At 48.6% G+C, this 22,344-nt stretch overlaps 1 protein-coding gene across 1 annotated transcript in view; it reads right to left on the bottom strand.

The window, feature by feature from the left end:
- Positions 1-3,519: 3,519 nt before the first annotated feature.
- The window catches only part of LOC126544031 (uncharacterized), a 32,380-nt gene continuing 13,555 nt past the window's right edge, over positions 3,520-22,344 (bottom strand). The window contains exons 2-6 of the mRNA XM_055061962.2: positions 18,004-18,247; positions 16,068-16,372; positions 15,410-15,637; positions 6,668-6,868; positions 3,520-5,326 (exon numbers count right to left, since the gene is read on the bottom strand). Of these exons, the coding sequence (XP_054917937.1) occupies positions 6,719-6,868; positions 15,410-15,637; positions 16,068-16,372; positions 18,004-18,247 (927 nt within the window). The 3' untranslated portion in view covers positions 3,520-5,326; positions 6,668-6,718. The remainder of the gene's footprint in view (positions 5,327-6,667; positions 6,869-15,409; positions 15,638-16,067; positions 16,373-18,003; positions 18,248-22,344) is intronic.

The raw sequence follows: 22,344 nt of genomic DNA, 5'->3' as shown, positions 1-22,344 counted from the left end.
ATGAATCATATGGTGCTGGTAAACAAGGAACGCTACATAACCGAGACAACGTCGCGGGTAGTAAGGAATAAACATTCAAAGTACGTGAAAGAAGGTAGATTTTCTAAGGATTGTTTTAAATATTCTTTCTTTTTGCAAACTTCGAGAGAATGGAATAAACTGCCGGAGAGAGTGGTAAGCGCGAGAGACTGCGAGCAGTTTCGGGCCCAACTTCAACAATACTCTACTTAGTTTGCTGGTGATTTCAGTTTTTGTTACCCTGTAGTGCTGTACTAAGTACCACAAGCTGATGCACTAAGTGTCACGAATTGTTCTTAATATTGTTTGTGTATACCTGATCATATGCACTGCTGTGTGTTTAGTGTTTGTTGGTGTACAGTATGTAATACGTTATTGTACTCATTCCTATCTTGGCCCTGTAAAGGGCTGATAGTATGTTCAAATAAAATAAATAAATAAATTTGAGAGGTGGAGGGTGGCGTGATGGTGACGAGGGGCAAGGGAGATTTAGGTCCTCATCCCACATTACATGTTTTAGGTGTTTCCCCCTTGCCCATCCTCTCCAGACAGCACTGGACAGACGGACTGACAGGAAACCACGAAAACTCTTCCAATCAAACGCACCAAGCTTCGTAAGAAAGAGGGCCCCGCAGGGGTGGCGGGGGATTCCTGTTTTTGCAGCTCGACAAGCTCTCCCCAAATGATCAGGATAAACGCATGTTGTTACATTAGGCGGGGAGCGCCGTCTGCTCGTTCTGGTTTGCTCGCTTCATACATGTCGCTCGAAGTTCCGTTGCCCATGGTGCCATATACTAAGCAGGTTAGAATAAATGGGCCTCCTTCTCCTACTGTCCGAGGTGAGGCCCTGGGCTGCAGCCCCCTTAGCCCCCCCCCCCCCCTTAATTCAGTGCTGATTCCATGGAGGGAGCGCCTGCCTTTGGTTCTACTAGGTCTTCGCACAGCTCTGAAAGCAGATGCACAGTGTTCCTCAGGAGAACTCGTTTTCGGCACGACACTTCGCGTACCCGGCGAGTTCTTCGCCTCGGAACCGTCATCTGCTTATTTACAATCTTACGCCGACCACCTTCGCATTACAATGGCCACTGTTATACCACTGCCGCTTCCTAACGACCGCGGAAATGTTTACACAAGCCTATCTTTACTTCATAGCAGTCACGTATTTATCCGTCGCGACGCTACTCGCGCTCCTTTACAAGCTCCTTACGACGGTCCCTTGAAAGTCCTCAAGCGTGACGCCAAGTTTTTCATACTTCTTGTCAGCAGCGGACGCGAAGAGACAATTTCGATCGGCCGCTTGAAGCCAGCTCATCTAGACTCTGGCAGTTCCATCTCCACAACTTAAACCGCTCAACGGCAGTGCCTTCATCCCGGAGTACTCACGCCGAACGTTTCTGTAGAGTGTTTTAATTGAGCGTGTTTACGCTCCGCTAAGCAGTTAAGCGGAGCGGAAGCGCGAATGCGCATGCGCCGTCCGCTTAGCCGTAAGCGGGATAGCGGAGCGAGGAACACGGTCCGCTTAGAAGCTGCCTGAGCGGAGCGTGCCGAGCAGCACTTTGGCTAGCGTTGGCGTCAGAACGGATTGGATTGGATGCAGAAAGCAAGCGCGCTGGCTAACACGTGGCGTTCCCCAAGACGGCGCTTTATTTTCCATTGGATAAAATGGACCGGTAACGCATTACAAGCGCACGTCTAGATACTTCATGGAGAAATAAGTTATATATATATATACATATGTACGTTTTACTGTATAAGAGTGACCATAAAGTGTTTTTATTTTCTTTCATTACCCTGAATTTAGCCAGGGGGCGCTGCAACTACGAAAGGCCCGCTCCGCTACGCTAAACGTATAACTAAAACGTGAAAATCGCCCGCCGCTCCGCTGTGGCTTAGCGGGGCAGCTCGGGGCGGAGCGTACCGTAAAGACGCTCAACTAAAACACTCTTGTATCTTTTTGTTTTGGAGCGCATCGCTCACCCGTAATGTATTAAAATTATGTTATTGTTTTTACATCACCTCGTCTTCCCTGCCGAACCCTTTCACACCACCACCTGGTTCGAGCTCCAAGCAGACGCTGTTGAAGGTCGCCGAAACCCCGTCCCAGTAACAACTGGTAGCAGCCTTAACAGCCCGAACTGCTTTCCCATGGTGAGAGAAATTTCGAACCTCACTTCTTCAAGTGAAACTGAACGCTGCATCAGCAGTGGTGTAGACGTTGTGTCCAAGTGCGAACTGGAATCCGTTTGTCAGCCCATTCCTCAGACAACGTCTTATTTGAAAACCAACTCTTCGTGTGTCCAACGTCAGACAAAGAAGGATACTTCACTGTTCTGCCCGTAAGGTTGTATAAGAAAAAAGCGCACGAAGCTCTGGCGTCCGTTTTTGACATTCATGAGCGTGTTTCTTTGGAGAAACTAAAAAAGTGACGCGAAATGACTTTGTGCGCTACGTATGTCTCGTCTTTACCAATCGTCCAAGTCTTTTAAGCGCAGTTACATCACCATCATGTTAAACCAACTCGCCCAACTAGGTGTAATGAAAGTGTCACTAAAGGAAAAATTGGTCGAACTAGATTAAAGATTAGGCTTGTGTATTAACGATTTAGTCATTCTTAGCGAGTTGAGCGTTTGTAAGCGAGAAAATGACGAAATTAAATATCGCAGTGGCACCACCCATTTAAGACGAAAGTACTGCTCATGTGACGTCAGTACTCACCGATTTACAAGGAGTAGCAAAGAGGGAGGTCACGTGGTGACTACGTCAATTCGTCCGTTTTTGCGCAGGCGATTCAAATTGAGGAGCAGTAGTGGGACCTTCAGTGGCAGCTTCCTACGCAACGTAGTCGTACATTGACATACAGAAAACGATTATAGACTTTTAAAGGAATCACCTATCAATCTAACTCGGCCTAATATTTTCCTTTAGTGTCCCTTCAAAATACGAAATTATTTGAAGAAAGCATGTTGATTAATTCGATTAATGTTTTTAGTCTACTTCAAGTAGCGTTACTCAAGTTTACGAATTTATTTTCACTGATATTTAATTCGTTATTGTCCGGCCTTCAACACCGCCACTGGTCGCCAGTCCGGCCCTCTGGCCAGAAAGTTTGGAGACCCATGTCTTGGAGGAATGGAAGCCAGGTGTGTTCGTGCGTACACATTTCAGTTGAGTTCTCAGATACAGGATTCATGTTCTTAGCGTTCATCAGAAGCAAGCACAAAGCGCCGAGTGTCCTCGTTGTAGTCGGCATCCTCTAAATGGATTTACACGGCTGAGCCATACAGTCTTTGTTTTCCGAATTCCCTTGTGGCAAAAAGGCTTACCTCCAAACGCCAAACAACTTTGCGACCAAGGTTGCATCAGGCGTGTAGCAGACGCGAAGAGATTTTAGAGGAAGAAAGAAGTATTTGAGTTAAAAGAAAACGTCTCTCTGCAAACAAATCCATGCCAAGAGGAGACGTTCGACGTGCGCCAGGTACCTGCGGTAAAAAGCACTGCGACTCGTTCAACAAATTTCCTTTATTCAAGCACTCGATAGTGAGACACTTCAATACGTCATTCATTCTCTCAGTATTTACACGGTACAGCAGAACAAGTCTTCTACGTGGTGAGTATTTGCTTTTCTGTCAATAATACCTCTCAGCACACAGACGACGGTGCGTCACTGCGTGGGTACTCTTGCACGCGACGAGTGAGAGAGCAGCGAGTAACAGCGTCTCTGGCTGAGTAAACAAAAGGGAAAAATTGCAGCCGCCCGCGAGTGAGGTTGGCGTTCCTTAGGTGTTCCACTCGCAAGCCTCTCCGCTACAGCCGCTCCGCTGTGCCACCATGGCTTCCGAGACTCGTCGTACGGGCGGTCTCGCAGGCCACTGCACCACGAAGGATAGCGGGACGATAGCTAATGAGGGCGCTGCTGGGCTACAGACAATGAGGTGTGAGGTGCGTACTCGCACGAGAGCGTGGGCCTGCGCTTTGCATCCGCTTCGTCCGCGCTGTGCGAGAGTCGTCGATTTTACCTCAACTCAACTCCGAATGCGTGGCTTCGACCAGGCCAAGACATACAAACGCATGTTCGGGTGCCCATGCGTGCAAGCGCAAATACGAACGCCAATGTGTTCCTTTTTCTTTTCACCGAGTGCCTATCCCGAACAGCGCATTCAGCCTCGTCGAGGCTGGCCCACGCGCGAATAAAGCCGTACCACGAATGCATGTCGTGCTCGCGCTGTTACATCCGGCGCGGTCCTTTCGAGCATGCAGAGATGCGCATCGTGTCGGTCAAATAACGAAGCGAGCCACGCTCGTAATCACAGCCTCCGACGTTCCGTCGCTAACTTCTCACATTGCGAGGTCACGTACGGAGCAAAATTCCGACAAACACGTGAACATTACACACTCGTTCACTACATACCGAAAGATTCGCTCAAACATTATCTCCGATACATTACCTAGTCTCGTGTGTAAACATTCGCATGTAGCGGATCATTATGCAGCAAGCGGAAGCAGAGCTGGAATGATTGCGTTCCGGGGGCTCTCCGCAGTTTCTGGCGGCTGGCAAACGGCTTGCCAGTGGAGTTGCAGCTCGGTATTAAAATACGCTCGCTTGTTTTCAAATCACAACTCAACTTCAAGGATCTCTTCGGGTCGCGTACATATATGGTTGTCGGGACTAGTCGCTATCCGCAAGTTGGCCGTAATTTGTAAGCGGCAGTGACGACGTCCTTTCGTTTTTCTTCCCTCACTTGGATTGCCTGTATACGTTCTAAACGATACATTTCGACAGAGTCGCAGTACTGAAATAAGTAATGTGCTTAGAGCTACAACCACGTGGACAATGGCTGACATTCGAAGAAAAAAGGTCCCTGCTTTTCTACGTGTAACACCTGGGGTAGGGCGATTAGGCAAGGGGCAGAGAAATTGGTCGCGGTGGCAAGCGCCTTCGCTGAGATAGTACAAATATTGAGCGAAACCGAGGTGCAGCAGCCGCGACGTTTCTACACCGTCTTCGCTACAACCGCCCAGAGGGCAGTCGCGCAACCACTCAGGACAGACAGCCGCCAACAGGCGGTGGCAGACTACGCCTAGAACACGCCGGTGATAAGCTCGCGGGAATACGAGAAAAGAAACGGGAGTTCGCACAAAGAAAGGTGGCACAGAGACACTTCCTTTTTTTGAACAATGCAAAATGAAGACGCGGTACCACTGATGCGTAGCCGGGGATCACTGGACGAAAAAAAAAAGAGAGAAAAAAAAACGATACAGCAAACAGCTCCTCGTTGGCAATGTCTGAGTAGCACCCATCGTCATCCACCTGAAAGGACAGACAGGGAAATGGTGAAAAAAAAAAAGCGAAATGAGAACGTTATCGCAACATTTTCTTCAGATTGATCTGCTCCAGTATGCTATAATAACCAGCATTTCTGATCAGCCATCCTGTTAAAGTATTGCTATCAATGCTTATATTAAGCTTGAAGCTCGAAAAATAATGTCAAAATTTCGTTGGCAGCAGGTGCTCATCATGTTACACTGATATGCGTAATGGGCGAAGCGGATTCCGAAGGTATAGGGCGCATTCACACTTGCGAGTAGCAGAGGACGTGTGACCATCAGTCACCTGCGAGCGGCTCGACAACACCGACGTTCACCCTTGCAAGGGTCACCTCAGCGACTTGCGGGTCGCCTACTCGTTCGAAGCGAGAACTTTTGGGAAGGACGCCGTTCGCGCGCTTGCGGGCGTTTCGTATACTGTGACCGCGTCTCCCGCATCCGAGCTCGGTGTGCTCTATAGTCCCTCGCTGTTGGCGATGTACCACGACGACCTGAGTGAAGATGAGGACGTCGTGGCGGTTTTGATGAGCACCACAGCCGTACAGGCACTTCAAGCACGTAGGCAGAGAAGGCGGTGGTGGGTCCGCCAGTGCCTCTGTTCGCGGGAAGTGGCCTGGCATGCTAGCCGTCTACTTGCAGATCTACGAGCGCACGACGAGGAATATTACAGAGAGTAAAACAATAAAGCGCTTGCTCTAAAAGTAATTCCGAGCAATGAAATTACCTGAAAAATGTTGCTTCTTGCACCATACAAGTCCTGCTCTTGCAGTCGCTAAAAATTAATTTCTCAAAAGTGCGTGGTACTCAGAGATAAGCCGAATATCTTCGCAATCTCCAGCCATGCAAGGTCTTTCTTCGATCTGGTCTTGAAATCCGCATGTCTCTTGCCGTACAGAAATGGGTACTCCTTCACCGCATTCAGGAGCACCTCGGTGGAGTACTTCATGTTTTTCATCTTCGAGCCAGTTTCGTTTTTTGCCGGCGGCAATGACAACCGGATGCAGAAAGTCTCGCGCGCTACTTTCGGGGCATCCGTGATTGGCTTAGCGGTTTGCGACTCGCAGTCGCAAGGCTGGAAAATCGAGCAGCGTGCGACCGGCCTGCGACCGTCGCTTTTCGACCAGTGCGGCCCTTTGCGACTGTCGCTTTGCAACCAGAACGGTCGCACGACCTCTGCGACTCGCAAGTGTGAACGGACCCATAGACATACCAGGTACGCGAGCATCCACGCACTTGCGGATAGACCTAAAACGGTGCACTGATCCCTAAAAGCTGCTCGTTGCAAATAAAGGCACGAAAGGCAGGGGTTAGTAAGAGCGCCCACCTGCAAACCCGTGCACGGGCGAGCTCCGGGCTGAGGCGCTCTGCTTCCAGCTCAGCCGTCGGCCAGCGGGGGCGTCACCCACCCGTACTTGTCGTGAGTCTTGACCAGGCTGCGGAAAGAGGACTCGGCCAGCTTCCTGTTGAACTGTTTGCCTGGTTTGGTGGCGATGCGGGCCTGGCCCTTGGACAGCGACGCGGCCACCTGCGATGCATGTTTCGATCGAGCCAGGTAGGTGTGTACTGTCTGTGTAGAACGTTAGTCGAAGACCGAGAAACATTCTAGCGAAACGTCTACGAACGAGCACTGGAAGAAACACCCCGGTTCTTCAGCGTTCAACCAAATTAATTTAGTGTTCCAGTCTCTTCATTCTCTTTCATTTTTTTTTGTTTCTATATCCTCTGTTATCACTGCACATAAAGGCTGTATACACAGTATATATATGTATATTTGCAGGATGTGTACTGTGCTTTCCTTTACTGCAAATTCTGTATCCCACATGTAACATATGGTCTTTTTTTTTTATTCGGCTTCCCGACTTCACTCCAATATTCCTAGCGGAATTCCTAGCTGTTCTAGCTTTTCGTACGCGACAAGCTTCCAGGACAGCCGCGGTAATAATCACAGACTCTTTATCGCTGTATACCTCACTTACTGCTCCCGGCGAGTCGCATATATTAAAAACATTGTACTCACTGGCTCCAAAGCATTTGCGGAGTTTACGATTAATATGGGTACCTGGGCACGAAGGCATATTTATGAATGAAGCGGCAGACAGCTTGGACAATGCTTCTATCAGCAGCCCTGTGCTTACCTTTCTTCCAACGACGGGTTTTATCACGTCTGTCAGGTTTAGAAGATACATGCTTTGGCGTCAATATCAAATCTAACATCATTCTCGGAACAACACCACTTACAATTCCCTTGGAGCAGGAAATCTTGAAACACCAGACAGACGGCAGTGACATTTACGAGACTGCGTTGTCGAGGCCCACCCCTAAATTTGCACATGCACCGATCTGGTCTGGCAATTTCCCCCTTGTGCCATTTTTGCAACTCATTAGAAACGATTGAACACTACTTACTGGAATGCCGGCGTTTTTCCTCCCTGAGAAAAATGACATTGGAAATTACAGTGCGAAAGCTCGGCCTGCCATTGAACACTCCGGTACTGGTGTCTTTCGGAGCGTCTGTGCTTGGGCGCTCACACAGGAATGTGTGCATCGCCTTAGAAAAATTCATTATTGAATCAAACCGATTTCATTGTTGACCGCATTATTAATTTCATTCCTCCTTTATTGCCTCGTTTATATTATATATACTTTTTTATTGAATTACTGTCTACTGAATCGTTTTCAACTTTCCTCGCTTTAATTTATTCATCAAAATTATAAATTTATAGATTTATTACCTGAACACACATGTAAAGTCTTCCCGACTCCTGGCCAATCCTCGTGAGTGGGTATGCGCCAAACACATCAAGGTCATCATCATCATCATCTGTTCTCTCAGTATTGTTATATTGCTCGTATAACGGTAATTTATTATTCTCATCGACATTTGGACCAGTTATTGAGTTCTTATTTTTTTAGTCATTTCATGTTCGTGCCATTACCGTTTGCTGCACTAATACTCATATGTATGCACTAATAAGAGGAGGTCCCCCTGACGATTTTTACTTTCGGACCTCCTGATGCTCCATAAAATATGTATCCCCTTATATCTACGTGTAATGAACAACAATAAACTTGAACATGTTTTATTTATTTATTTATTTATTTATTTATTTATTTATTTATTTATTCATTTATTTATTAATAGTTAATCCAGGAAATTCATTTCTGTTGTGTTTTCTTTCAAATGTCGGATATGCAGTTTGGAAAATGACTCGTGGGGAGAAAAAACAATTCGCAAGCAACCGCAACTTCCGAAACATTTGACGTTTATTCACTTTATTTCTTATAGCAAAACTATCGTTTACGTATACAGGAGCGGTATTCCCGGTCAATTACCTTCGTGGATATCACTTTCAGTGGACGCTGATTGGCTACGCCAGCGCCTTTCGCTCCACTGAGGCGTTACGCCACAAACCACGTCACGCAAACGCGGAAGTGTCCCCGAAAGTTATCCACAGATAATGCCGCCACAGGTGTCTATCACTTTTCGTTTGACGCCCTCGAAGTGACTAGTCAACCTCAGTCGCTTATAAGTTCTGCCCTGAATAACACAAATCGCGCTGAATTCACCTTGGCGCACTTTCGATGGTACCTCAAGATCCACTGCTCTCGTGGAACATGCGGTCATACCTCCCTGAGGAGGCACCCACGCCACCGCGGTAGTTGGTAAGTTTAACTCGAGTGAGCGTTACACGTCCAAGCTCCAAGAGCCGCGCACGACGCGACGACACTGTCGCGCCTTCGTTGGATGGTGTGGCGACGCGCACCGGCCGTTGACGAGCGAACGCGTGGGGAGCGTCGGTATAAACGATCCCCAACACTTGAGAGAGGCTTTTGTGGAGCATGCTTGTAAACAGCGCAAAAGCCATGGAAGGACGTGAGAGAAGACGTCAAGCGCCGACTGAAAGCCTTATGTTTTATTTGGCACACGGAAAAATATATGCATAGTGGGACAGAAACTTAACACAAAGGGAGATGTAGAAGCATAGGTCGTCAGCAGGGCTGCATGACACATGTCGGCGGCGGCAGGCGACATCACCGTGCTACTCGAGGGGGAAAGTTCGCCATAAGCGACGTCGATAATCCCTCCCGTGATACTTCTGTGCATTCCCGCATGCGAGCATCCATTCGGCGGATAAAAGATTTGAGCCGCTCTGTGAATCCGCCCTAGTCGGCAGTCTAACACTATCCCCATCGGTTTTCACCAAGACGAAAAATCTGTCGGTTTTCAGTCAGAAATTTGAGACGTAAGTCCATGAACTCTATACATGTAGAGGGGAGGAATAAGATCGAGTAAATATATAATTCTCCACTGCGTGAAGATAACCTGAGCCTAGTGTTGAGCAGTACTGAAGATAGATGTATCTTAGATACCACCTTAGATACTCTTTGTGTACCTTGTACATGTATCATGATACGTCTGGCAAGACGTATGTCAGTGTCTGTATTTCCGATACACGAAAGGATGTATCGTGTATTTAAGATACAGATATTGCTATCGCAAAATCACCGTGCGAAACTATAAACGTTGGCTGATCTCCGCTTCTCAAGCCGATACTGCTGCCATTAAACCAGCGACAAGGCAGCGACATTCTTTTATCTTTCCGCCAGAGCCCTCCAGCGAGGGCGGAAGATGAGATCTGCGCGTCCCTATTGGTGGAGCAGAGTCACGTGGTGGTGCTCGCGACGTCTCGACAAAAACAAGCGCGCGAACGTCTACGCGCGGCCGACCTTTTGTTTTCTTGATTTTTTTGTTTTGTATTTAGTTGCGTCGGTGCCAAAAAAATGCATAAACGGTAATGCGTTTACGGATAAGGTAAAACTCCACAGCAGTATTTGCGCCATCGTGCATAGGCTTCTTCTTGACGTCCTTGTAATTACATGGCGACCCGCTAGCTGGTCGGCAAACAGAGCAGCGACTCCCATGAATTACAAAAGCGACAAGCAAAAACCGCTTACAGCGCAGCGTATAAAGATCTTTCATGTTAGCAGCTAATGCAACCCCAACAAATTGTTCCGGAATGAAAATATCATACTTTCAGCAAGAAAGACAAAAATTTGAGATACTAACATACATTTCATTCACATGAAACAAGGTTGGCCGTAGTTAAATTTCGAAGGAAACATTTTCGTGCATACGCGCTTGCTGCTACATTATATAGCTATATAATACAAAATTTGCGAATGTATCGGGTTATCTTAAGACACAAATAGAAATTATAGTATCCGATTGTTCCGATTGGCGTGAATCGCCTAGTGCAAATAGGATTATCGAAAAACCATGCCTAATCCGAAAGCGCAGGGTAGATTCCAGATTCTTATGGGTGTCTCAGGTGGTTTCCGGTGGTTTCTTGATTTCAACTAAGATGCCATTAACTCGCGTTTGTTCTTTCACCCAATCTGCTCTTTTCTTATCCCTTAACGTTACACCCATCATTCTTCTTTCCATAGCTCGTTGCGTCGTCCTCAATTTAAGAAGAACCCTTTTCGTAAGCCTCCAGGTTTCTGCCCCGTACGTGAGTACTGGTAAGACACAGCTGTTATACACTTCTCTTGAGAGATAACGGCAACCTGCTGTTCATGATCTGAGAATTCCTGCCAAACGCACCGCAGCCCATTCTTATTCTTCTGATTATTTCAGTCTCATGATCCGGATCCGCGGTCACTACCTGCCCTAAGTAGATGTATTCCCTTACTACTTCCAGTGCCTCGCTACCTATCGTAAACTGCTGTTCTCTACCGGGACGGTTAAACATTAATTTAGTTTTGAAATGTTCCAAAAGAGGGCAGGCGTTCTCTATCCAAGGTATTGCGAAAGAAAAGGAGTCCAGTTTGATCAACTAGTAGTGCCACAGCGTTACCCCCAGGATCTGCTGCACTTGGTCCACGGGGGCCTTTGGTCCCGACACCTTGGCATTTGAAAAACAACAGGACCGCTTGTTGCAGGAATTCTACTGGCCCGGGTGCTTTCGGGAAACAGAAGCATTCGTATAAAACTGCGACACGTGCCGACGCATTGACAAGCTTGGAGACAAGGCTAAAGCCCCCATGAAATTTGTTCAGCTAATTGTGGAACCGTTTCGCAGACTTGTAATAGATACGGTAGGACCTCTACTCGCAACTCAGACAGGTTACCGTCACATTCTTACGGCACTGTGCCCCGCAACCAAGCTCCCTGAAGCAGTGTCCTTAAAAGAGCTAAGCTCGGTCGAGATCCTGAACGCGCTTTTGTCCGTCTTTGCACGAGTCGGTTTCCCAGTGTAAATTCAGTCAGACCACGGAATAGTCTTCACGAGCTCCCTAACCTCGACATTCCTGAAAAAATGCGGTATAAAACTTATTCATAGTTCGGTATACCATCCCCAGTTTAACGCCGTAGAAAAGGTTCACTCAGTCACGAAACATCTGTTGTGAGCCATGTGTTGTAAGTGCGAAACAGATTGGTAACTCTTCTTGCCAGCAGCTATGTTCGCCCTTCGAACCGCCCCGCATGAGTCGACAGGCTTTTCACCGGCGGAGCTAGTCTTTGTTCGTTCCCTGCGATCACCGCTCCGGATTATTCGGGAAGCCTGGGAGGGTCGGCCTGACGATCCATCTGTCGTTGAACATGTGCTAGATTTATTAGATCGGCTGCACACGACGCAAGAGTTGGCAAGACGAGAAATGCGCGGAGTGCAAGGTAACGCGAAGCTTTACTACGACAGAACGGCTCGGGCGCGACGCTTCGAGGCCGGAGATCAGGTAATGATAATACGTACGTCGCCGAAAAACAAGATTTAAGTACAGTGGGAAGGACCGGCTGACACTGTTGAGAAATTATTTGATACCAACAACATAGGAACGTTCCAGGTAAGAGAAGGACTCGCCAAGTATGCCATAGCAATTTACGGAAGCTCTATCGGCAGAGGGAGGCCGTCGTAAACATGTCCCTTAACATGCCAGAAGAAAGGCCGCTTGACTTTCCCGAGTTGGCACCAGCAATAGAAGCAGGCGTGCCGAGCTCGACCTCCATCAGACGACGGAGCTGCGGGAACTCAAGTTTAGAGATAGGTTTTCGGACAGGCTGGGACTGACGGCCGCAGTTGTCCATGATATTGAATTAACTTCATCAGAGCCTGTGCGTTAGAAGGCGTAGCGCGTTTCACCACGCCAGCGTGAGGTCGTGGCTGCGGAAATAAAGATGTTGGAGCTAGGTGTAATCGAACCGGGAGAGAGATTGTACTTCACCTCTCAGGTGAGGTCTGCGGTATGGAACCGCGACCTTGTATTGATACCGGAGGCTTAACCTGATCACAAAGGATCAAACCTATTCTATACTTTCAATAGATGAAGTGCCAATTGTGGCGGCACACTAGGAAGGAACAAAGACAGGACAGTGCGCTACTTGCAACTGTTTATTGAAAAGAAAGGAATTTGTATTGGCTCGTGCGTGGCTCCCGTACTTTGCAACATTTTCCTTGCGGGCATCGACAGAGCGCTATCCAAGGTGTTTGACGGAGGCAAAGTGCTCAAGGTTTTTAGGTATGTTAACGATTTTTTAAATTTTACTGACGGAATGATCTCCCATGACTTACTCGCATACTGTGCAGGTCATTTTATCTGATTTTAACAGCAAGGCAAATGCTTAGATTTTACTTTTGAACTAGCCAAGGATAACAGCTTGCAGTTTTTAGATCTTGACACAACTCTTACTGACGAAGGTTCCTGCTGGATGTACCGACTCCGTGGCCGCAAGGAATTGTTGCCGTATGAGTCTACACACTCCAAGACTGTTAAACATGCGATTGCCAGTATGTGCCTCGAATCCGCCCTGAAAAAATCGTGCTGTCATAAGGCACAAGCAAGCTTTGACGAAGAGATTTTGAAGTTGAGGAAGGCTGGCTTTCCTTGCTTGGTTTTAAGCGCAGTTTCGGAGGCGTTATTAAAAAAAGTGAAAAAAGAAAGAAAAAGAAGTGATGAAAGCCAAACATTCGAAAAGAAAGCTAAACCAGTGGTGATACCATATTCTCATAAAGTGGAGCATAATCTTAAACACGTCGCCGTGAAATATAAAATTCCTGTGTTTTCTTCCGCGCCCCGAAAGCTTGCTACTTTGTGCCGCCTGATTGGTTCGGATGACTAAGAAAGTAGGGTGTCCTATGAAACATATGAACCCTTTTGTTAAGTGTGAAGAAGGGGTCCTATACTGCATACCGCTGAAGTGTGGGAAAGAGTATATCGGCCAACTGGCCGATGTATTAATGAACGCCTGCGGAAACATAAGCTTTCATTGAAAAGTGAATATGGTTCAAACTTGCCGCTTCATTGCAAGGCCTGCGGGAATAAGAAGAAACAAGTATGTGAAGCAAGGCTTCATGATACAACAATCAATTTTTAAATGTAAAGATTCTGTGGCGCGTGAATTTTTGGAGGCCAACCAGATTCAGAAAAGAGGTGACGCCTGTGTCAGCATCCCGTCACTAAATATTTACACAAATGAAAGCATATATTTAGATAAGTCTTAGATTTAGATTAAACGCGATTCCCTTCTTATATATCTTCAGTGTTCTCTCGTGTGCATTCACGTAATCGGTGTTCCTCTTTTTTCGTCCCCCTCTCCCCATGGCTATATAATCAGCCACCTTTGACTTCAATAAACAGTTGCAAGTAGCGCCTTCTCCTGTCTTTGTTCCTTCCTAGTGTGCCGTCACAATTGGCGCTTTATTGGCGCTTCTTCTATTGAAAGCTATGCACCAACTAGGCCCACAACGTGTTTTACTGCTGTCCTATACCTCATATCGAAGAAAGGCTTGAGAAAGTGAGCAGCGTTTTATCTCTACCCTAGATTTAGTCAGTGGTTATTGGCAGGTTCCGTTGACAGACCAGGCGAGTCTATAGGTATGCCGCATTTATTTCTCCCTTGGGAATGTATCGGCCAAAGGTCCGGAGCTTTGGATTGAAAAACGATCCCTATTTTTCCAGCCTTATGGACCGGGTGTTGCCTGGTATGGAGGAATTTGCACTGTCGTATGTCGATGATATAGCGATCTTTTCGGCATTATGGACAGAACACCTGACGCATCTGCGAGCCGTACTGGCCCGGCTGCGCGAAGCTAACTACCAAAGCGACGAAGTGCCAATTTGGGCATGACAAAGTGGTCGTGTGATTGGCAAGGCCGCCACCGACCTTAAGTCAAACTAGCTGCGATCGACAGTTTTCCACAAGCTCGCACTAAACGCGATATCCGGTCATTTCTTGTGGCAGCAGGATATTACCAGAGACATATTCCGCGTTACTCCGATGTCGCAAACGCTCTGACAGATGCGCTGAGAATAACAGAGCCGCAAACGATACAGTGGGACGAAGCCAAGGAAAGGGCTTTACGTACACTGAAGAAGGCTCTGACGAGTCAACCAGTGTTAATCGCACCGGATTATTCTAAGCCGTTCATTGTTCAGTGCAACGCGAGTGATCGTGGAATGGGTGTTGGGTCACATGGGAGATAACGCGAGGAGCACCCTGTACTCTACGCCAGCAGGAAGCTCACTGCTCGTGAGGAAACATACAGTGCTTATGAAAAGGAATATGGCTGCGTTGTGTACGTGGTTCAGAAGCTAGCCTGCTACATTGCTGGTTCGAGGTTCACCATCGAGACGGACCACTGTATCTTGTATATGTATCTCAAATACTTGTTGCCTGAGTATATTGTATCGTATCGTGACACAATTGCAAAATATCTTTGCCCAGCCCTGCCTGAGCCCGTATTCACAAAACGTCTCTTGCGTAAATGCCGGCCGCAATTCATCTGGCCGAAAGTCTCTTGATCACACCGTTACACTCGGATGACACTGGAATGCCTCGACCGTTGAAAAGATGTCCTTACGTAAGCGAAGTTTTGTGATTTCGGACTACGTCTCAAAACCTGCAGTATGGATTTATTTTTCCAGCTTCATTCTCCCATTTCACTCATCACCGTAAAGACAGGATGTGTGAGACGCCATTAGCATGAATACTACTTTACCTGCTTCAAATATCACGAATATACGGGCGCATCCTGCCCGAGAATGAGCGGAAGGAAATGGCTCGCACCTGGACGAGAATGGCCTCGACCGTGTAAGCAGACGCCCATCCCCGTGGAGTGAGCAGCTCCATGCAGATGGCGCCGCCTTCCATGACGAAGCCGCGCTCGATGTGCGGTGCCAGCACGCGCACGAACGGGGGCGCGAACGGGAAGTTCTCCGGGAAGGAGACGCTCAGCTGGACGCACGACACGCCCGACTCCTGCATGTCGCGCCACAGCGGGCTCTCCGGATCCACCTGGGCGCAAAGCGAGACGCTTCTTCAGCGGGCCGCTGCACCGAAAAGTCAGCTCGAAATGAGCACGTGTCCGTGTTATATGCCAAGGCGCAACAGGAAATGTTGACTCTCGGTGAAGTTGTGTTTAACCAGAATCGCATACAGGGACCGTAACCCTGATGTCGGGCGGTCCTTAGCGGAAAGCACAGACCGCGACTGTGCTGTTGACAAAACAACGAAGCCCCAACAGGGTACACTCGTACCTGTAAATATTTGCGACATACGTTTAGGCACAGCTCCACAAGATGTTCAGCTTTGCGGTTCCCAAGAAGCCTCGACTTGATGAGGACGTGCTAAGCGCATACCGCGCCGACACCATGCTTAATAGCGTCACCTACCCACACGCGGCTGCCACCTGGATCGTGTCGCGCGGTAGCAGCATGACGCTCACCTGGTAGAGGCGCACATGCCACTCGTAGAGGTTGTCCTCGACTAGGTCCACGGTGAAGGAAGGCTGCTGGCCGCGGGTCTGCTGTCGCCGGATCTCCTGGAGCTCGCGCATCAGACGGCGCGCTCGGACGGCCGCCTGCTGGGAACAGGGCGCCACGCGGTTGCGAGGGCTGCGCGCCGTGCGGGACGAGGACACAGCTGCGTCCGCTGCTGTGTCGCCGCCTCCGCCGGCGGCGGCAGGGCTCCCCGGGGCACGTGGCGAGGCGCCTTCAGCTGGCTTGCGGGCCGCCTTGCCTTGTCCGCGCTCTGAAAAGGACCCGGCCTCCCGTCTCAGCGCGCGGCGTGAAGTGCGCTCGTAAGCGATTCGCACGTGCCCATTTGGGGCACTTCCTTCCTTCATCTTGTCCTCTCGCAAAGCCCTTCCACCACGGCTTACACCATGTGAGCAATCACTAACCGTGCCCCAATGCCCAGCTGGCGATTCCTCGGGTTCCGATCGACACTGACGACACCGCGATGTATACGTTGCCTCGATGCTCGCCTCCGAGCTCCCGCGTGCCCGAAGCTTCCACATACCGTATGTGTTTGCGTTCAAGCCCAGGGCCCCGCACAAGAATCTGCAACCAGTCACAATTATCCCTCTGGTACGTTCCGTTGTTGTACATCTTTGGAGTAGTTTTTCACGGAACGGAGAACTGCAAATTTTGCAATGTGAATAACCCGAACCGCAAATTAGGATAGATTTGCCCGCTTGAAGGGGCACATTGTGCCCCTGTCAGCGGATAAATTTATTTTAGGTGCCTTCGACTGCAAGATGCTTCGGCCCTGAGAGTAAATGAAATGAAATTGCAGACAGTGAGTGGGCAGTGCACAGTCGCGTTCATGTGAGGACCAATTTTGAGCATTGCTTACGTAAAAATTCGTTCGTATGACTGGGGTTGCTAAGTCATGGGAAGGGGTACACTGCAGTATAGAGCTGAGAGTTGGGACTGCCGAACTTTCCTTATATATTTTTTGTAACTCTCACCGATAATTTATAGCGTATAGCGCAATTCGGCCTGTTCATGTGGATTACGTGAAGGGGTTGATATTGCTGTCCAGGTAGCGAATTAAAAATATTCAATAATTAACTTCGTGATATGATATTCGGCAAATAATGCAAATAGAAACTGAGCAGTAGTGAGATCATGTCTGCTTACCAGAAAAATGATTGGTAGCCCATTCGATATATCCGTCCGAAAAATCAGTTAAACGATATATTTGCATTCCAGTTAAGATTGTCCCGAACCTCTAGAGGGATTCTCTTGGGAAACTGGGACACCAAAGCATTTTGTAGCACTTCTTAAGGACGGGTGCGTCGAAAGCGGTGCTACTCTTCAGAATTATGCTTACTGATCGGCTTCAATTTCGTAACTGCACATGTGGCCTAAGATTAATAATTAAAGAAGGTAATTATAGTGAACCTTTATTTAGCTACCTCAACGTTGCCATTTATTATGCAGGTAATTTCCGCCTCTTCTAATCTATACCTGTAAAGGCTGAATAGCGCTGTCACTGGCAACAAGAATAATCCTCTACAATAGTAAGAAGGAAATCTCCTCAAGCTTAAAAAGAAAGCGATGTAAAGAAGCTGTTTAGCTTATACTCGCCGAACCGCTTCAAGCGGCTTGCACGATCACTCCGCAAAAGAGCTAGATACAATGATGTTGAACGGAACGGCAAAACTGGTTCTAGGAGGGGGGGGGGGGGACGTAGTAGGAGGCAAGCATGCTCGCGTGAACTCGATCCGTGCAGCCTCTCAACGGATCCGCTTGCGAACGGCGCCAGCACTAATAGGGGCAGCGCAGGCACGCAGATATGTACAGGTACATAAGCCGCTTCCAAAAAAGCTGCGCTGACATCAGACGTACAGGCGTCCTAGGAAAACGCATACTCACCGGAGGAAGCCTTTCCGGCGCACAGGCTGAGCAGGCGGCTGCCGCCCTCGGCGCTCTTCTTCTTGGGCTCATTGTGGTTGGCGCCCGTGCTCAGCCGGTGGCGCTCGCCGCGGAACAGCTTGCGCAGCGCGGCCGCTGCCATGGATGCTGCTGGCTTGGACGCGCCGCGGTTCCGGCCTCTCAGCTTCAGGCGCCCACTGAAGTACCAGCGCGGCGAACGGTGCAGCGTCACCGCGGCATCGCCCTGCAGCAGGTCAGACGGGACACCCGTGAACGCCGAGAACAGCACGCGGTCGCCCATCGTACTATAATCGCTCTGCAGCTCAAGCCGCGTACATACTGCGCGAGGTCTGCAGCTGTACGGACTACGCGCATGCCTAACGTGGTGCTCCTGCATTTGCTGAACCGTAGCTTATAAATACGTACGTGTGTAATGCAGGGGCCCTATAACGTAAAACTATTGCAATCTGTTTTTATTCCAATCCACCGACGTCAAATTTACGTAACTACCGACGCAAGCATCGGGCGGCGACCCGCAGCGTTGTTTGAAAAGCCCAACGAAACGCGCTCCTCGTTTATAGGAGGTCACATTTATTATTATTTTTTTTTTTTGCTTTCAAAGCGAATAGCATATTGCCTACATTGAGCATATTTTCTTATCGAATTGGCTGACAAAAGGCAAGGAGGACGCTCAAGCGGAAAGGGGTTCGACGGGGCTGATCTAGAACAGTGAAAGTAGATAACCGGCTGAAGAGGGTGGTGCCGGGTCTGTGATTGATCCGCTTTCCCTTACTTAGCTTGCGGTGGATAGTCGAAAATCGCGGCGGCGTCCAACAAAGCGTTAGAAATGCCACCAGAACGGGTCCTCAGCGAAGAATAGTTGACAAAGTGATGTTGCATACGTGCCGAAAGGACTCGATAACGTTATAGTGCCACGGAAAAAATGTTTCTTATACGCAAATAAATCCGTACTCCGCGGTCGCTCCCATGTATACTAGTGCCAGAGCAATCGGTGGGCAGCCATCTTCTATTTCTTTCGGAACGGGACAGCCTCCGGCTATTCAGGAAAAAAAAACCGTTTTGTTCGGCATATTAATGTGTTTTACGCGTACAGGTCACTCTGCATGACGCTGTGAGTTTTCGCAGTTTTGTGACGTCGTGTGAAAGAGGCGGAGTGGGCGCAGCCCGAAAACGCTTGGCAAATGGCACAGTATTATGGCGAAAAAGACATCAAATGAGAAATAATTATTTTTCTTTCGTTCGGTCTAATCATGCATAATCAGTGCGTACACATCATGGCGGTTTTTGGTGGCGTCACGTGAGAGACAGGCGAAGTAGTGTGGGCCCGAAAATTCTTTGACCAATCATGGAGAACTGATTGCAGAATTCGAAAAGAAAAATTTGGAATAGCTTTACGTTATAGCGCCCCAGGTTGCGAAATAACACCCAGTAGCTTAGCCCTCGGGCGCCACTGATAGAGTCCGCGTAAATAAAGCACTAGTGAACTTGAATTAGCGTAACTTGTCTTTGGAATATATGATTAGATTCGCTGCTATGGGTGGTAAGAATGTACTAATTTACGAACTGTGCTGGCACGTTTTGTGCTCCTTCATCTTAGCCTATATTAAAAGGTGTATACTCGCATCCATAGCATGCAACCACGGCTTCGTGCGGTTGCCATGCTGTCATACGGCGGAGGCAAATTATATATAGGATCCACGTCTACGCATGACACGCCGCGTTTATATGTTTTCTAGTGATTTGAAATACCCACGCTGAAACTGGCCTATCTATCGCTTGCCGAACGTGGTTTTGTGTGTTTCTGCGGCTACTCGTCGTGCATCATGAGACCACTTGGGCGGTTATGGTGATACCTGCAAAGGGCGCAAAGCAAAACATGGGGTGACCCAACCTGATACACAACACCAATATGCAGTGGAACCGATGAAATAGAGCACACTTAAGCGACTGCGACCTCAGTTCGGTCATGATAATGCCCTCGCTGAAGTACAACTCAGGAAACGAGCAAGTACGCACGCACGCACGCACGCACGCGAGCACTTACAGACGCGCAGCGGCAAGATGCACGTATAACACAATGCCGCATGCATCTGGAGCAATTGGCACGTTTTATTTAAACTGAACTGCGGATATTAACGTCAGTATGTGTGAGTAATACTGTCTGTTTGGCGATTGAACGTAATACTAAAACTAGACCAAATCATTTTGCCTCAAGTTGGCTTGCTACAAAAAAATAACACAGCCCAAGCACTCCGTACAGATGTTCAACTAGTGAAGCTGAAACGTGCGGCCCCGGTGTTTAGAGAGTTATAGCTCATCGAGCCAGCGGGCTAGCGTTGACGCGCCACTGCGCATGTTGCACCGAGCATGCGCACTGGCGTCTACGCTGGCTCGCTGAGCTGTAACTCTCTTTTATCACTGGGTTAATCACGACGGTTCATCAAACGACGGCTTGGTAGGCTGCCGGATCCTCGGTAAGCAGTTGCTGCTTGCGCTCGGCGGGACGAGCCTGTTCTTGAGCCCGGGCTGCAGCATCGGCACGGCGTAGACGAGCTCGTTCCCGGTTCTGCTCGCGGCGTTGCTGGTCGAAAGCTGCCTGCTCCTAATGAGTACGTATGACGCGTGGCCTACCTATTTCGGAGACGGAGAGAAACTGCTGCGCGCGCGCTCGGCTGCGACGGAGAGCAACGACGTCACTACTGGCGCAGCTAATCCAGGTCTAATCGCGCGCCTCTCTTTACTTTTTGGGGGCATGCGCATGGGGTTGCGCCGGAGGAGATTTCGGCGTGCAGGCGACCAACAGACGGACGGACGCACGGACGAATCGGCTAGCCATCTACAGCTTCGCTGTGTAAAAACCGACTGTCGCCTAATGGTGCGCATTGCGAAACGGTATACTGTTGCAGTAGGTGCAAAATTTTTCTTCGCAGATTGAATCTTGCAGGCACTGAACTAACGTCAGCTACTCCGGCGTTCTTATCGGAGAGTAACGAAACAAACTTGGACTAGTTGGCGCAAATTCATGTAAATCAGCACGCATCACGAGAAAAACTATGAAAAAAATTCTGCAGATACTGCGCACTGTGAGAACCGGCGAAAGCGAACTTTCATGATCCAGCATGACTAAATGACGCATTAAGGCGATGGACGAACCCGTCCTGTAACTTATCTCTTAATTCATCGTCAGCTATAGAAGATGCGCTCACTTTTTATGCGATAGCAAATACAGTGAAACTTCACTTGAACGAACTTCAAGGGACCCCAGGGAAAAGTTTGTTAAAGTGAAAGTTCACTAAACTGAAATAAGCAAGCGTGCGACAGCGCGTTGCCGTTATGTAAAAACAAAAGAACTGGTGGTCAAATTGTTTATCAACGCATTTATTTGTCACTCTGCTCAAGTTCCGCTAATTAGCACTTTGCAAAGAACACTGTGATCTTCTGCTGCACTTTAGCACTTAGCACTGCAGCGGTTGTGAACTGAGTCACTGTGTCTAAGCACTCGAGAACCTTCTCTGGCACAGCGGGCTGCCGGGCAGCAAAGGCTTTAACTTTACTGCCCTGCTGCCCTGCTGGCGCTGGCTCTTAATCGTAGACAGTGACGATGCAGGGATCCCAAATGCCTTTGCAATGTCAAGTTGACGCTGTCCAGAGTCCAGCCTACGTAAAATGTCCCGTTTTTCGTTGAGTGTCAGGCGCTTTCGTTTGCCGCTCATGGTTAACTAGCACGCGCACACTTCCTTGAGGCCAGGACGAATAGGCCTAGTACGGCTGAAGCTGTGGCTGGCTCTGGCTCTGGCTAGCTATGGCTGTGGAGCCAACTAAACGCACTAAACGTGAAAAAAACAGCAATGGTTTCGGCTGGCTACGGCTTAGGTAGCCAATCCAGTTCAAAGCTAAACCGCTAAATGGCGGCGGTGAGCGGTAACGCAGTAATGGAGCGCGGTCGGCGCGGTTCTCAACGTAAAAATGCGTGGCAAAAAGGGCGGTTTATACTTGTTGAAGTGCTCAGTATGACCTAGGAGACATGGCATGGCGCCTCGGAAACTGTTAGTAGAAGTGAAATGCGCACTGCACTGAATTTCGTTAAACTGAAGGGCGTTTGCATAGGGTTCAATGGCGCGACGGTGGGGGTTTAAAAAAAAAGTTCGTACAACTGAATACTTCGTTTAAATGAGTTCGTTCAAGAGGTATTTTACTGTATACGGACACTCCAAGCGCATTTCTGCCGTTGGCGTCGGCGTGAGGTTGCGTATGAAGTCTAATAACACCGACGACGCGCGCCACTGTATGTGCGAGTGAAAGCGTGCGGGGGGAGCCGAC

Source organism: Dermacentor andersoni, chromosome 1 (genome assembly GCF_023375885.2).
Source record: "Dermacentor andersoni chromosome 1, qqDerAnde1_hic_scaffold, whole genome shotgun sequence".
Taxonomy (NCBI): domain Eukaryota; kingdom Metazoa; phylum Arthropoda; class Arachnida; order Ixodida; family Ixodidae; genus Dermacentor; species Dermacentor andersoni.
This window is presented reverse-complemented; position numbering and strand designations above follow the sequence as displayed.